Source organism: Nymphaea colorata, chromosome 5, assembly GCF_008831285.2.
Source record: "Nymphaea colorata isolate Beijing-Zhang1983 chromosome 5, ASM883128v2, whole genome shotgun sequence".
Taxonomy (NCBI): Eukaryota; Viridiplantae; Streptophyta; class Magnoliopsida; order Nymphaeales; family Nymphaeaceae; genus Nymphaea; species Nymphaea colorata.
In genome coordinates this window covers 18,101,723-18,116,642 of record NC_045142.1, presented here as the reverse complement: position 1 = coordinate 18,116,642, position 14,920 = coordinate 18,101,723, and the positions used below count along the sequence as shown (strand labels likewise).

At 40.1% G+C, this 14,920-nt stretch overlaps 2 protein-coding genes across 2 annotated transcripts; one reads left to right on the top strand and one right to left on the bottom strand.

The window, feature by feature from the left end:
* Positions 1–486: 486 nt before the first annotated feature.
* On the bottom strand, positions 487–2,011 carry LOC116255225 (aspartic proteinase CDR1-like). The gene has a single exon (XM_031631005.2). It carries the CDS (start codon positions 1,804–1,806, stop codon positions 487–489), a length of 1,320 nt encoding a protein of 439 aa, XP_031486865.1. The 5' UTR covers positions 1,807–2,011.
* A 10,987-nt stretch (positions 2,012–12,998) lies between these two features.
* On the top strand, positions 12,999–14,879 carry LOC116253899 (divinyl chlorophyllide a 8-vinyl-reductase, chloroplastic-like). The gene has a single exon (XM_031628891.2). It carries the CDS (start codon positions 13,106–13,108, stop codon positions 14,627–14,629), a length of 1,524 nt encoding a protein of 507 aa, XP_031484751.1. The 5' UTR covers positions 12,999–13,105; the 3' UTR covers positions 14,630–14,879.
* Positions 14,880–14,920: the final 41 nt, after the last annotated feature.

Here is a 14,920-nt window from a genome sequence, read left to right as displayed (position 1 = left end):
CCAAACCTTGATTTACCAAATTTGATACAAATCAAGTTAGTCGTCTATTTCCAAGATATTAAAAGTGTATATTAAGTGACAATATCGAAATTAAGTATCTAATTAAAACCATTCGATCCATCAAGGCCAATATTGAATATGTATTAAAAGAAGAAGACAAAAACCTACCGATCCAGTTGACCTCATAATGACATTTATAATATCGAAATTAAAATACTATGGAATAACACCGTCTACCATTCAAATAGATGATATGGCTACGCCACGCCACTTGGGAGAGTAAGGATATATATTTGTAATATTTCAAAATATTTTTTTTTTATAAAAAATGTCTATAACGAAGAAAAGTCTAATTGCTTTTATAAAAAAAAATATTTTGACATATTACAATATATAGATATATATATATATATATATATATATATATATATATATATATATATATATATATATATATGAGAAACTTTAAAATGTGTCAAAGAGCTCTTAACTATTATTAGCACAATCTCTTGGTGCGAAGTACAGCATGTTATTGCGGAGATCAAACTCAACATGCATGTTCTGCTGCGCGATGTTGCCGAGCACAGAGATGCCGTAGAAAGAAGGCAACATCGCAAGGCAGACCACATCTACTGCAGCAGGGTAGAAGGCGGTAGAAGGCGGCAGAATCCAATCTGCGCCGCCCTCGAAATGCAGCGTGACCTCCGGAAATCCTCTCAGATCTCTCGCGTCATTGACGGCATAACACAGATCGAATCCATAGTTCCTCTCCCCTGGTGGAAGCTTCACAATCTCGTTTATTGCAGACGTCAAGTTGTAGTAAGCATCTGCACTCAGTGCCGTCAATGGAGTCCCTGAATCGATCACCATGCTCACGCTACCGCTCCGATCACCGCTACCATCTTGCCGATTTAGGTTCAACCTCTTGTTTCCGACGCTTAGATCAATCAAAGTGACGTAATATCCCTCCGGATCGTAAGTTTCCGTCTTCATCGGCGTCCGTCGAAGGTTTCCGGCACCGGAAATTGCTTCGCCGAATTCGATTCTCCCCGTCGAGTTCTTCTTATCCCTTGGAACCAGGCAATATGAAAACTTGTTGCCAACGTGAGAGCCTAATTGAGAAACGAGAGACAAGGATCCGCGGCCAAGGCCGACGACGCCGTCGACCGAGCTGTTCTCCAGACCGCCTTCGTGGTCGCACCCGAAGATGATCGCCGGAATTACAACGTTTCTCGGCGAACCGGGGATGGTGAATGTGAACGTTTCAGAGGAAATAGTTCCTTTGGTGTTGGCGTACGAGTAGTGGCATCGACGATCTGGGTCGCAAGCCACTTCATAATGTCTTGAACAGAGGGAAGAGTTGCAGTCGACTGCGTGGTAGGTAGAGGAGAGGCGGGGGTTGAAGATCGGCGCCGCGGGTTCCGGGAAGCAGGAGGTACAAGGGAGACACCGAGTCCAGACGAGGGTGCTGCCTGTGGAGACGGCCGCCCAGAACTCGCGCCCCGGAGTTCCGATGACAAGCCTCATGAGATAGTCGCCGGGATCGGCGGCAACCGGAGACCGGAAACCGGTGGCGGATGGGGGGCTGGAGGCTAAGTGGTAAAGGCGGGACACGGAGCGTTGCGCTAATTGCTCTGCTTGGCTAACAGTCTTAGAAGAAGGTCGGTAGAGAGGAGAGATCAGAGGCGAGTCGCGATGAATCAAATCAAAGGAGAAGACACCACCATGTCTGATTTTGCTGCCGGCCATGATAGTAGTGGTGCAGCTGAGAAAGAAGAGAAGAAGGTGGAACAAGGTGGCGGCCATGGCGCATGTGAGAGAAGAGAGAGAGAGGGAGAGAGAGAAAAGGTGTAGAGTAGTTGAGATGAAGTTTGACAAACTTATTAAGGACCATTGCGTGTTCAGGCGATGCCGCCATTAAAATGCCCTTCTGATCTTTCCAAGCATCAAGCTTTGCTTTTATTGTAAAATTTATTTGACCTTATCTAAAAAAAGACTTATGAAATAACTTGAGTCACTACTTTAAGTCTGATGTCAACACACTATGTAATTTTGAGTGTCTATATATATATATATATATAGGTCTTTTAATGGAATTCTTAATGGATTGGTGTGGGCAGTAGCCTACACAAGCCCCATGTGTTTCTGCCACTATTAACTTTTAATGAAAAATTTTTAATTGTCTACATGACGGCTGATAATATCTACTTTAGTTAAAACCTATGCAGACCATCGATTTAATTTGTTTTAGGGAAATTGTACTTACTTGTGTCTGAAGACAATATTGACAGTGAGGGAGCTAAAAGAAAATTTCAGGAAAGGCAAAGGGAGCTAAAAGGAAATTTCAGAAAAGGTAAAATTGGATTTTTCACAAATTTAGGATGTAGCTTAATCAAATTTTCTATACAATATAAAGAAATATATGATAGTATTTGGATGACATTCCAAAAACACGATCTTTATTATTTTTGCCTTTAAAAGAACATTTTTGGAGGGTTTGAATGCTATTAAAATTGAGTTTAAAAAACAAAATCAATTTGATAAAATCTTGTATTCAAAAGGGGTTGAATTTGAATGATATCAAAACTGGGTTCCAATTTTGGTAAAACCTCGCTTTCGAATTGAATTAAATAACCTTACCCCTCCTCGTTAGCCTGAGCACAATGGGCTGGGTACTCGTTCTCGCACGACTTGACTTGAGCCCAGAAAGGTTGGCCCGACTCAACCTGATTAGACTCCATAATTTATTATTTTATTATATATATAATTATGTATATTAAATTATATATATTATTCTATATTAATGATATATTATTAATGTTACTAGGGTGAGGCCCAAGCTCAGGTTTGGATAGTCGGACCCGAGCCCCAATTATAAGCTGCAGGCCGGCCCGAGCCCAACTCCTTTATTGGCCTCCTCGAGCATACGCATACCTCCTCCTCCCAATTAAAAAAAATGTATTTTAAAATGTGCCACCCAAATGCACAAGTCAGTTGTTGAAAATAATGAGAAAAATATTTTTTTTCACATAGCTACTTTTCACAAAACAAGTTTTGTTAGGACACCCTCTAAGAGCTTTTTACAAAAAAATAAATTATTTTAAAATCAAAAAAATACAGAAATTCTGATACGAGCCTTAGTCCGAGTAGGCCTAACCAAGGCCAAAGGCACGGCCACAGTGAGAGATCACGGCTCAGTGGAATTAAACTTCGAGCGTAGAGCAAATGCAGTGAGAGGTGCGGGAGGATATGCAACGGCTCTAGGACATGAATGAACTAGGTGAAGACCAGCAATTGGGATACTAAATCCATAGGACTTCTCTAGTATAGGCCATGGTACATTTTTGAGTCGTGTCGAAACCCAAGTCTCTAGAGTCGGTCTAGGACAAGTCTAGGGAGGTCTCTTGGCTGAATTGAGCTCAGCTCAATGAGGTTAAGGGATGTGTCAAGTCTGAAGTTTGGGCGGCAATCCGGACGATGTCCCCACCTTGAACTCACAAGGCTCAAGGGGCGTCTAGCTAGGACTTAGCCGTTTTTCACTTCTTGATTTGCTTTATTTGAGTTTGCGCCAATTCGGTTTTGGATTCAAACTTACCAAGGCGGGTTGTGCCTTGGATCCGTTTTGCTTTAGCATATTCTGGATTTGGATTTGGGCTGGTTTCATGCATGGGAACCAGATTTATGTACTCATGTATATAAGGTTTTGATTCATGCGTAAACACATGCAATTTTGGAAAATCAAGGTCATTTGCTTCTTTGCTCTCTCTCTCTCCTCACTTCTCTCTCTCTTCTCGTGCCTCTCTCTCTCTCACGTTCTCTCCAATCTCTTCTCCTAAGACCAGCATGCTTGGCCCTCTACACCCCCTTCCCCCTCACGTCTTCCTCTCCTCTCCTTTCCAACTCCTCACTATCTCCCCTCTCTTTCATTTACATCAACTTTTGTTGAAGAAGAAGGTGGCGGCTTTCTCTTGGGTGAGCCACGGCCCTAGGAGTTATCATCGTCTTCATCTTCGCATCTGCCCAGCCACGTCTTGGGTGCAATATCTCTGCTACATCAGAGATATTAGAGGCCTAAGTTGAGCAAGGAGGTTGCGTCTTCATCCAAGGAAGGGCAGCAAACTCATGGTTTCCTCATACAAGGTTAGTTCTTGGATTCCTAAGGTGAAAGCTAAGCAACTCCGTTGGTTTGGTTTGATCCAAGGTTTGACTTACAAGAAGAGGAGAAGTCTCTAGTCACATCCAAGATTCTCTTCTTATCCACGGTTGAAACTTAATTTAAACCAAGTTTTACGTGTCTTAGAAGATCCTAGGCGTTGAGGCTTTCCTAGTTGAGAAATCACTCAAGGAAACGGCACAAGAAGAGTCAATCGATTCTAGTTTTCATCCACGGTCCATCTCTGAAATTTCTCCGGCAAAATCAGAATTCCATCCTCAAGAAATCACGGTGAGACCATCTTGGACATGGGAATGGACCATATAAGGTGATTTCACGCAAAGAAAGAAGAAGATACACATTGGTTTCGCGAAGAACGGCCTAGGTGATAGCAAGCACCAAGTCATCGAGAACTTCTGGTTTTCCGGTGACCTCTGCCATAATTCCGGCCACATTTGGGGGATTCCGGTCATCATCACCCAAGGACCAAAGTGCCCTTCTTTGCCACGAAGTGGGACCATCATTTCCAAGGGTAATTCCGTTCAAAAGTATTACAAGGAGGTATCGACATGGAGAGGAGATTTTCTAGGCGAGAATTAAGGGGAAACTCCTACATTCTAGCTTCAAAAAGTGGTACCAGCTTCATCCTTACCCTTCTAAGTCTCTCCATTTGCACGTGAGTTGGAAGAGAATCCCCACATTTGGAATCCTCATTCCACAAGGTGCCACATTTGACTACATTGGAGGAGCCGGCACCACTAGTGCCCACATTTAGAGGGATTTGCTCTTTAGTTTAGGTGTTTCAATCATTAACCATCCCTAGATCCCAGCCACATCACATCCCACTTACCACCTTTGAATTTTCAACCTTAGATCTAGAGGATTATCCTAGGTTCAAGTGTAGAAGTCCACCTTTTGATCCCACGTCAAACTCACGTGATCCCTAACCCTCCTTAGTTCCTCATTAGCTCTCTCATTTAAACCCAAGCCACTCGTTCAATCATCCTTGAACCTAACCACCAGTTCCTAATCATCATCCCACATTCCCTTGTCTTGTCTTAAGCCACCTTGTTCCAGACCTCACACCCTTAGATCATCTTCCCTTACACCGTAGCCGAAGCCGTCCAAGCCCCTATCGCTCTTAATCGGCCCTAAGCCAGCCACACTTAGGATCATTACCAAGCTCTACGGCTGAGCTCTCCTCTATTGACTGTAGTTAGGTAATTCCTCAGCTAAGACCAAGCTGAATCCACCCATCTCCAGCCACGACTACAGCATTTGGTGTGCACCATTAGCATTACATCCACTCGCCCAAGCGAATTGAGGTTGCTATCACCAAGCAACCGGATCCCATGTGCTACCACGGCACTCAGCCAGGTGGGCTGAGCTAAGAGGCTCTCTCTCAGCTATATCTAGAGCCTACTGCCACATCCGGAGCAGCAGCACTTGTATCAGCTCCGTCAAAACCAGCAGCAGCAACCGAGTTGAAGAGGAGACATCAAAGACTTTACCGGTGATCTTCTCCAACTTGGCATCTTACTTGGCCTTGCAGCACCTTCCACCTTGGTGTCCCGATTTTCTCAGCTGCAACCTGACGTCTGGAATTCATCCTCAGCAGCACCTACAGCAGATCATCGAAGAATTCCAGAAGATTCATCAAATGAACCCCGAGCAAGCCTTGGGGAGGTACTTCATTTAGACTAGTTAGATTTGCTATTTTCCTTGCATAGTTTGAATCGCTTCCGCATTTGTCCAGTATTCCTGTAGTTTTTCGGTGGCCTAGAGCCTAAGATCCGGCTACAAGCAGTGTGTTTGGTTTGAGTCTAGCCTTAGTTTCCTCTTTGAGTTGTGTTGGTTCAATCTTTAGGCGTCTTTAGACCCGTGTGGACCCTCTACGAGGATCTTGGGTGTAGGATCGACCCTAAGAATCGGGCTGTCGCCTATACTGTGGTTAGGTCCTATCAAGCTCTTCTAAAATGCATAAAAAACATTGTATAACTAAGTTCAAAATTTCTCAAAATTTTGAATTCCCCCAATGTTTATTTTTTTTTTTTTGCAACAGTTCTTATTTAAACACAATTTAAGCATGAGAAGAAACTACTTTGTGAGAATAAATGTGTCTTTGTTTTAGACCAGTATTAAATCACATATATGGATTGAAAAACAGTAAGAAACAAGAGTGGAGCCAGAGTTTTTTTTTTTCCATGGGGGCACTAAGCATATATTTAACAAATTTTTAAATGACCATGGGACAGCGACTTGGGTTTCATGGAGCAGTCTTATATAATTGAACCCAGATCCATCCAAATTCAAACACTAATTTAAGGTTTTAGAAAATGGGCTCCCTGGAGCAATTACTTTCTATGCTCTTGATAAAAAAAAATTTGTGCAATTACTTTCAGCCTATCTTTCCTCTATCAGGAGAGAGATATATAATGTACATAGAATACAATTTTATTTTACAAATTTTAAAAATATAAAGAGGAAATATAAACCTTTTTTCAAATATATAGATAAGACATCCAAAGTCACTGAGTTTGCTCATGATGGTAGTTTGATTTATTTTATATATATATATATATATATATATATATATATATTGAGGAAAGACCATGAATTTTTGTCTGCGGCTGTTAATTTCAGGCCATGAGGATGTGATTGATTAGTTCAGATTTGAAATCTATAGGTCTGGCATATCATATTTTTGCTGACATGGTGAAAAACTCATGGTAAATTCATGGTTCATCAAATTACATATCTTAAAATTTCAAACTTAAACTACATTTAAAATCTTCTTTTTTTTTAATTTTTTACATTAGGAAACTGTCTTATTTAAGATCATGGGATTGGAGATCTGATCTTAAATTCATGGATTTTAAAGCCTAAGGATCTTCTATGAGGGCAACGAAACGCCCCCTAGAGAAAATGTAAAATAAGTAAAAAAAACGTTTTAACAACTTAGAAGGTTAACAAGGCTTAAATGCATAATTAAATAAGAATAATAACACGAATCAATGCACCCATAAGCGGCATTGATTTTTTATCTACTTGATTCGAATGGATTCCGACGACACTGTTCATAATTAACTTAATTAACGATCTGCCAAATACAACATCTTTAATTTAAAATTGTTTGGTATTCTAACTCTTTGCTTTCGTCAAATCTAAAAGTTCCATATGGCACCTATGGTAAATAGGAGTGTACAGCGAGAGCTCGGCCAACTCGAGCTCGGCTCAACTCACATGATACTCAGCTCGGCTCAACCAATTAGGCTGGTTGGCCTGTCTTAACTACATCTTCATTTCGAGTTTTTCCCTTGTGCCCCCAACCGCTAAGGTTCACAAAGCTTGTTTTCAGACCTATTACACTTCAAAGAAGAGCTCATCAGTATGTGACAGTGACTACCTCGGGACTTGAACTCAAGTCCGTGAAAAAGATGGACTGCCTTGCCACCCAATGCGACTACCTCGGGATTTGACCTATGTTAACACGGTCAATTGTTATGGACATCACATGTAACTTGCTCCACCATAGATTTTGCAAGGAGAAGATTATATATATATATGTATATATATGTCCTAAAATTTGAACTAACTAAGGTGTGAAAACATAGCATATATCATTGTTGTTTTTGTTATTAGACATATCCTTTAAAATGTGATTCATATGATTGGTCCAATATTGCAATTAATCGATAACATGTTCCTCATATCTACATAAATTTCCCGGGGAAGTTTAAGTATCAAATTCTGCTTTCCAAATTTCGATTCTTAATAAGATGAACATAAGGGATTCAAATTTCTTTGTTTTTCCAATATATTGAACCCTAGACTTGATCAACATGTTATTCCCTTCTTAAGAGTCAGTTCCAACTCGAATCGATCCATGGAGAACAAAAGTTAGTTCTTAAGTATGCACCAATTGCTAGTGCCATAGAACCATGCTCTCTAATTAAGTTGATGATATGGCCGAGGTTTGGCACATATTTCCACATGGAATGCATCATGGATCTACAAATATTGCAGAGGTAACTTTAGGTGATAGACAGTCTCTCCAATCTTCTCTAGTATCCCAAACAATCTGACTGAGCTTCCCATTCTTCTCAAATCTAAATACAACCTTAATCTAAGAATGTACAACGAGCAAATAAAGCTCATCAGCTTGGGTTTCTGCTCGAGTCACCTAGCTTCTTTGATGCTCCAAGACCTGGATGGCAGGCACTCGAACCAGTCCTTTGTAGCTCTACATCTTCTCCCCAAGATACAGGAAAACAAGAGTTAGCTCTCACTTTTCCCCAATTTTTAGTTGCTGGAACCCTCCCTCTATGGCTAATACATGACCAGCCACCCTTTCCTATGAATTTTATGAGGATGACTTTTTAGCTGCCCTCAATCTTTCTTAATTTTTTTTAATATTTTTAGTTACTACTCCCAAAGGATAAATTGAATTCTTGAGGGAAATCTGCAAACCATATACAAGAAGATTGAAGACACCATAACTGTCTTCAAAGTCTGTTTACATTTCTCTATAACTATAAACAACAAATTTTTAAAAGTCCTGGTTAGAAAATCTAGCTTTCTGTTTTAGTCTTTTAGTGCAAAAATTGAGTGAAAAACTGTACAACAAAACAGTTGGTGCACTATAATGAAGTCTGTTTACATTTAACTAATAACTGTTTATAACTGTTATTACTTATACCTTTGAAGTCTTTACGCTATATGAAAATTTGTTTCATCGGTCTGTCTTCTTCATCACAATGTTTACACTTAAAAAGAAAAGTATACTAAACGTAAAAGTTTGTTTACAATCCACAGGAAAATCTAGATATTGTGTCGAGTCTGGGCTTTGTGGATACTTTAGTTGTTTGAGTTTAAGTGTTTTTACGTGGAAAATCAAATAAGGGTGTCTCTTCAAACTGTGTTGGTGTTTGCTTTGTTTACTTTTTTGGTCATACTCAAGTTTGCCTAGAATAAGACTTAATGTTGCTTCCACTATTATCTATAAAAAAAAATGGTGCCAAAAACTCCGGTCATGACACATATTGCTTGGCTCAAGCCAAGCAAGCTGGACTCAAGCTTTATGATGCGAACTTGAGTTCAACTCCACAAACTGAGTTCGATCTCTAGCTCTACTCGTTTAAGTTATAGTCACTTGATTGAGAATTTTTTTTTCTTTAAAATGAAAATGAAAACCATAAAAAATGGTGTTAAAACTTGTCAAAAATAACCGACACCCTTCTGAATACTAACAAACACGGAAGACATGAGATGAGTTGAATTTAAACTAATTGAGCTCATGTAATTCAAACTCAACTCATGTATAACCCAAGTTTTATCTCAAACTAGAGTTTGACTTGTTACTTCACTTATTAGAAAAGTGGAACTCGAGTCAAGTTCAAACTAGAAAGTTTTTAGTTGGATCAGTTGTACACTCCTACACTTGGTCAATGAGACCCACAAACTATGAATCTCTAATTCCATTCAATTCATGGAGAAGGGGAGCTAGTCCTTACAATTTGTTGGTGCAATGTAAGCCTGGGCATCAGGCCGGACCAGCTTGACATCTAAAACTCGAGCTCGGGCCCGACTTGATTGGAAAAACTTGAGCTCGATTACATTAAAAAAATATTTTTAATATGAAATAATACATAAAAATAATTAATTATAATAAATATTATATATATATATAAATTAATAAAAATAAAAAAAATAATTATGAGACCCGACCGTGCTTATCAAGTCCAACCGAACTTGCCCGAGTCTCATTTTTCTAAGCCCGAGGACAAGCTCTAATCGGGCTGAGTAACGGTACCCAGCGCAGTGCCCCACTGCAGCAGTTCCCTTGTCTTACGATTGAGACTGTCAGTACCAGTGGAGTACTCCCAATGAACAGATTCAAAGCACTTGCTTCTTGTACTCCATCTACTACTAATTGTACTCATGATCATATCGGTCTAATCTGCCGTACTCTGTGGTGGCTTTCCGGCAGATTTTAAAAATTAATTGGCCGGAGAAGATTTTGCCGGTTGCCGGAGAATCTTTGCCTTGGTATCTTTGCCTTGGTAAGCGCGGCAGGCGCGGAGCATGCAAGAGGCCACTTGAGGGAGAAAATTAATATTTAGTACCGAGAATATTAAAAAAATATTAATTTAACAAATGAAAATTTTGCTCGTGGGTGATATTGTCTGCATATTTCGATCGTCAAAAGAATGCACCTCATGGAAAGGGCATGCTTTTGAAGTTTTTGTCGACATTTCTTCGAATATCAACGTCGTTTGCGCCAAGCCTTTCTTTACAGGTCGCCAGCAATGGTGCAAAAAAATTTATAGACTACTGGGAATCGATTCTCTTAATGATCAGCAACCAAAAGAATGCAGGTCTCATTCATGCATTTGAATCGTAGCCATAGAAAATGTATTTAAAAAAAATATCAAAAATGTTTAAAACAGGTCAGGCTAAAATAAGTTTTTTTTTCCTGTTTTTATCCTTTTAATGTTTTGTAATTTTTAATTACCATATATTTTTTCGGGTGAGGAGTTCATCTTTTGTCCTTGCCACTTGAAACAAGCCCGAAATACACCTATTAACTTGGATGTTGCACCTTTGTCATCTTAAAACGCAGGTTTTCGAATTAGAAACCTACTATTAACATGTGTCTAACTTTATTATTTTGCATTTTATTCTCAAGATTTTGGTCATTTTTCTCCTTTTTGCCAAAAAAATTGACTGCTTTAAAATTCAATGTTTTTTTTTTAAAAACAACTTTGATGTTTTAAACATGACAAAAACCTCACCCTTTAAAACTCCAAAACTAAATTCATAACTATAATTTGTCTCTCTTTCTCTCTTTATATATATATATATAATGTTTTATGGTCTAGAGAGTACATAAAGAGAATAGTTGCCTATATAATGCGTCTTGCTACTTTGTGGTGATCAAAATATTCCTCGTCATAAGATCTTATTGATTTCAACCCCAACACCTCTGGAAAAAGTGCCCTCCTCCTTTTGCCCTAAGCCCACCAAACCACAATCCCTAGGATGGGCAACACACACACACACTATATATATGTATATATATATATATAAGCAATCATCCCTCATATATAATCACTTGGTCTCTCCTGAACCAGAATCCTAAAATTAGGTAAAGGTCTGCCTTGATTGGGTAGCTACAAATAAAAAAAAATACAACTTGGGTTTTATTTATCCTCTCTTCTTCTTGTCCCCACAGAAACTCTTACAAATAAGGAAGCAGACCTCCCCATGCTTCTATCCTATTAGAGAGAGAGAGAGACAGACAGAAACAAGAACTTTGAGTTTGTACCCACAAGGTCTCTTGCTTTCAAACTTCGAGTCGAAGGAGGAGGTCTAGAGTTCAATAGCGAGGGTGGTGCCTTGCTACGAGGCCAAATCGACGAGAAGGCACAGAAACGACTCCATGCCATGCCGAAGGAATGGAGTAGGCTTTGTAGCCAAGGATGACTTGCCTAAAGCACTGGTAGCCGTTGAGCTGGCTAGGTGCATCTGGGCAGGTTGTCTTTGGCTACATAGACTTCAATCCATTCTTATACTACCCTTCTTGTTCCTGAGTCATTGGGCAGAGGTTGTTCTCTTTCTCTGATAATCTTCCATGAGTCGGGTGATTTTCTTCTAATAATGCTGCAACTTAGATTAGAGCAAGTTTAGAGAAATGACACCACCCAGCGCAGCTCGAATGAATTCCGAAAAGTCTGGAGAGGTAAGGCCAAATATGTGTGTTTGTGAATGTGTATTCCACACCGGATATTTTGATTTTTGAGCCCTGCATGCTCACAATATGTTTATCTGTTCTAAATCCGAACTGCATGTAAACACCTATTAGAATAAATATTTGATAAACTGGCAACTACCTAACATCAGCAGACTTAATTCTTGTTCCTGCTGTTATTAAGATTATCATGTGACTGAGAGAAGGCCCGTGGAGATCCGTGACTGCTGATCTTTGCTTGTAACTTTGCTTTTGCTTTCGAGTTTATAAAATGGAAACATATTCCAATGACCAGAGCTTATAAAAATGGCACACTTTCCAACGACCAGACCAGAAGGTACCGGTTTGGAGAATAGTAAGTAGCGGAGCAAGAAATTTTTTTTGTAAAGGAACAAAATGGAAGACTGATGTATTAATTCCATATGTTGTTCTTGACCATGGTTCCAATTTTCATTTTTCCAAAACATGGAAATTCGAAAGGACAGATTCAAGAAGGCTGGTAGCCTGATAGATAGAAGCGCATTAACCTTTGTATTGCTTGCTTGCAGTATGATTCTTTTCTAAAGGGACCCAAGATGCTGTCAAACTCAGGCTCGTTTGTTTCTGCGGCAAGGATTTGGATTTCTGAAATTTAATTAGATTGTTTGGCAACAGTAACAAAATTGTTGTTGTCCAATAAATCTGCAAAAAAAATTGAAGTATGGTTCTTAGATTCATGAAAACACCGGTAGTGTTCCATGAATTTGCAACTTTTTTAAAACAGATTTATAAAACAATAAGAGTATGTTACAGTTGCCAAACAACTTGTAATTGCATCGATGATTTTTCTGGATCGTATTCTAGGTGATAGGATCCAGATTCGATATCGGTTATTAGGTTTGACAGGTTGTTGCAAGTAACCGAATCAGATCCATTTACTTCTCGTATAAAAGTGAGACCCACATTACATCGACGCCGTCAAATCTGCAAAATCGACGGTTCAGATCAGATCATTCCACCAGGTACATGGGCACCACCAGCTTCCCATATTTCCTTCTTTCGAATCGTTTGTGAGCCGTTGGAATGAGAGAGAGAAGAGAGATAAACTTTGTCGTGGCTCATATGTATCACCAGAATCTGCCACTTCAGCGAACCTAATCTCCTTACTTCGCTTCCATAAACGTGCCAGATGATCTTTTCACTTCTGTGTCGTCCGTGGACAGATGGCTCTCACGTCTTCAGACGCCATTGCTCTCCAAGGACACCGCCATCACCATCTTCCGGCACCATCGGTACCAGTCAATGTGAGTGCGTTCCTTCCCTCGAGTCGCATAAAATGCTCTGCCAGATGCGTTTCCTTTTCTTCTAGTTCACGACTCAACTCCACGCTATGTCTAGATTCTACTGCACTTTGCATAAGACAAGCACAACAAACTCATTTTTTATCATTCAGTAACTGTCTCAACGAATCGATTGTTGGAAGCAGCAGAAAATTGCAGTACCCACTTGAGGATTTTGGGTTTGCGAAGATTGCTACTCAAGTTTCTCAGAGGTTTGTAAGAAACAATGGGCACCCATCTAAGGCTTTTCATCCTTGCAATGAATACAGTAGAAAAGGAGGGTACCCAGTTGGGATCTTCCATCTATGTAGCAATTTTGAGAGGAAAAGTGTGCGCCGGGTTATGGCTTCTAGCACCACTGAGTCTGCAACACTGCCTTCGCTTGGAAGTAGGAGACCGCAGGATATCAATGTATTGGTTGTGGGTTCAACCGGGTATATTGGAAAATTTGTTGTGAAGGAACTGGTGAAAAGGGGTTATAATGTGATTGCAGTATCCAGAGAGAGGAGTGGAATTAAAGGGAAGAACAGCAAGGAACAGACCTTCCAAGAGCTGAGGGGAGCCGACGTTTGCTTTTCTGATGTAACTGAATTGAGTGCTCTTGAGAGATCTCTGGAGGGCTTGGACACCAGAATCGATGTAGTCGTCTCCTGCCTTGCCAGTCGATCTGGTGGTGTTAAGGACTCCTGGAAGATCGACTATGAAGCGACAAAAAATAGTCTCGTTGCGGGTAAAAAATTCGGGGCTGTTCATTTTGTTCTGTTGTCTGCAATATGTGTTCAGAAGCCCCTCCTTGAATTTCAAAGAGCGAAGCTGAAGTTTGAGGCAGAATTGCAGAAGGAAGCAGAAAATGGGGATTTCACCTACAGCATTGTCAGGCCGACGGCTTTCTTCAAGAGTTTAGGTGGGCAGGTTGAGTTGGTAAAGGATGGGAAGCCATATGTAATGTTCGGAGATGGCGAACTATGCGCCTGTAAACCCATCAGCGAAGAGGATTTGGCCTCTTTCATTGCTGACTGCATCTCTTGTGAAGATAAAATTAACAAGATTCTCCCAATTGGTGGACCAGGAAAGGCATTAACACCACTTGAGCAGGGAGAATTGTTGTTCAAACTTTTGGGCAAGGAACCCAAGTTTCTGAAAGTTCCAATAGGAGTGATGGACTTTGTAATCGGCATTCTTGATTTTTTGGTTAAATTCTTCCCTTCTCTGGAAGATGCTGCAGAATTTGGAAAAATTGGAAGGTATTATGCTGCAGAAAGTATGTTGCTGCTTAACCCAGACACTGATGAGTATGATGCGGATGCAACTCCAAGCTACGGGAATGATACGCTGGAAGATTTCTTCAGGCGGGTTCTTAGAGAAGGTATGGCCGGCCAAGAGTTGGGAGAGCAATCAATTTTTTGAGATCGTGAGAAATAAGCGGTAAAAATGCCGATAGGATGCAGTTGTGCTTTATCTTTGGAAGGTCAGATGCGTAGTTTTGTGGTTTGCTTGAAATTGCCAGCCTTAGTCGGTTGGCTACTGAAGAGTGAGCTTCTAGGATTTTTCCTGCAACTGCTTAATGATGTGAGTTGAACGTGTAATTTGTAATCTCTACAACTGTTTATATTATTCAAACTTCAAATGAATGTGCCGTGCAACTAATTTATTTGTTTGTTTGGCTTAATTGCTTGGAATTTATGCTTGCAGTTCTTA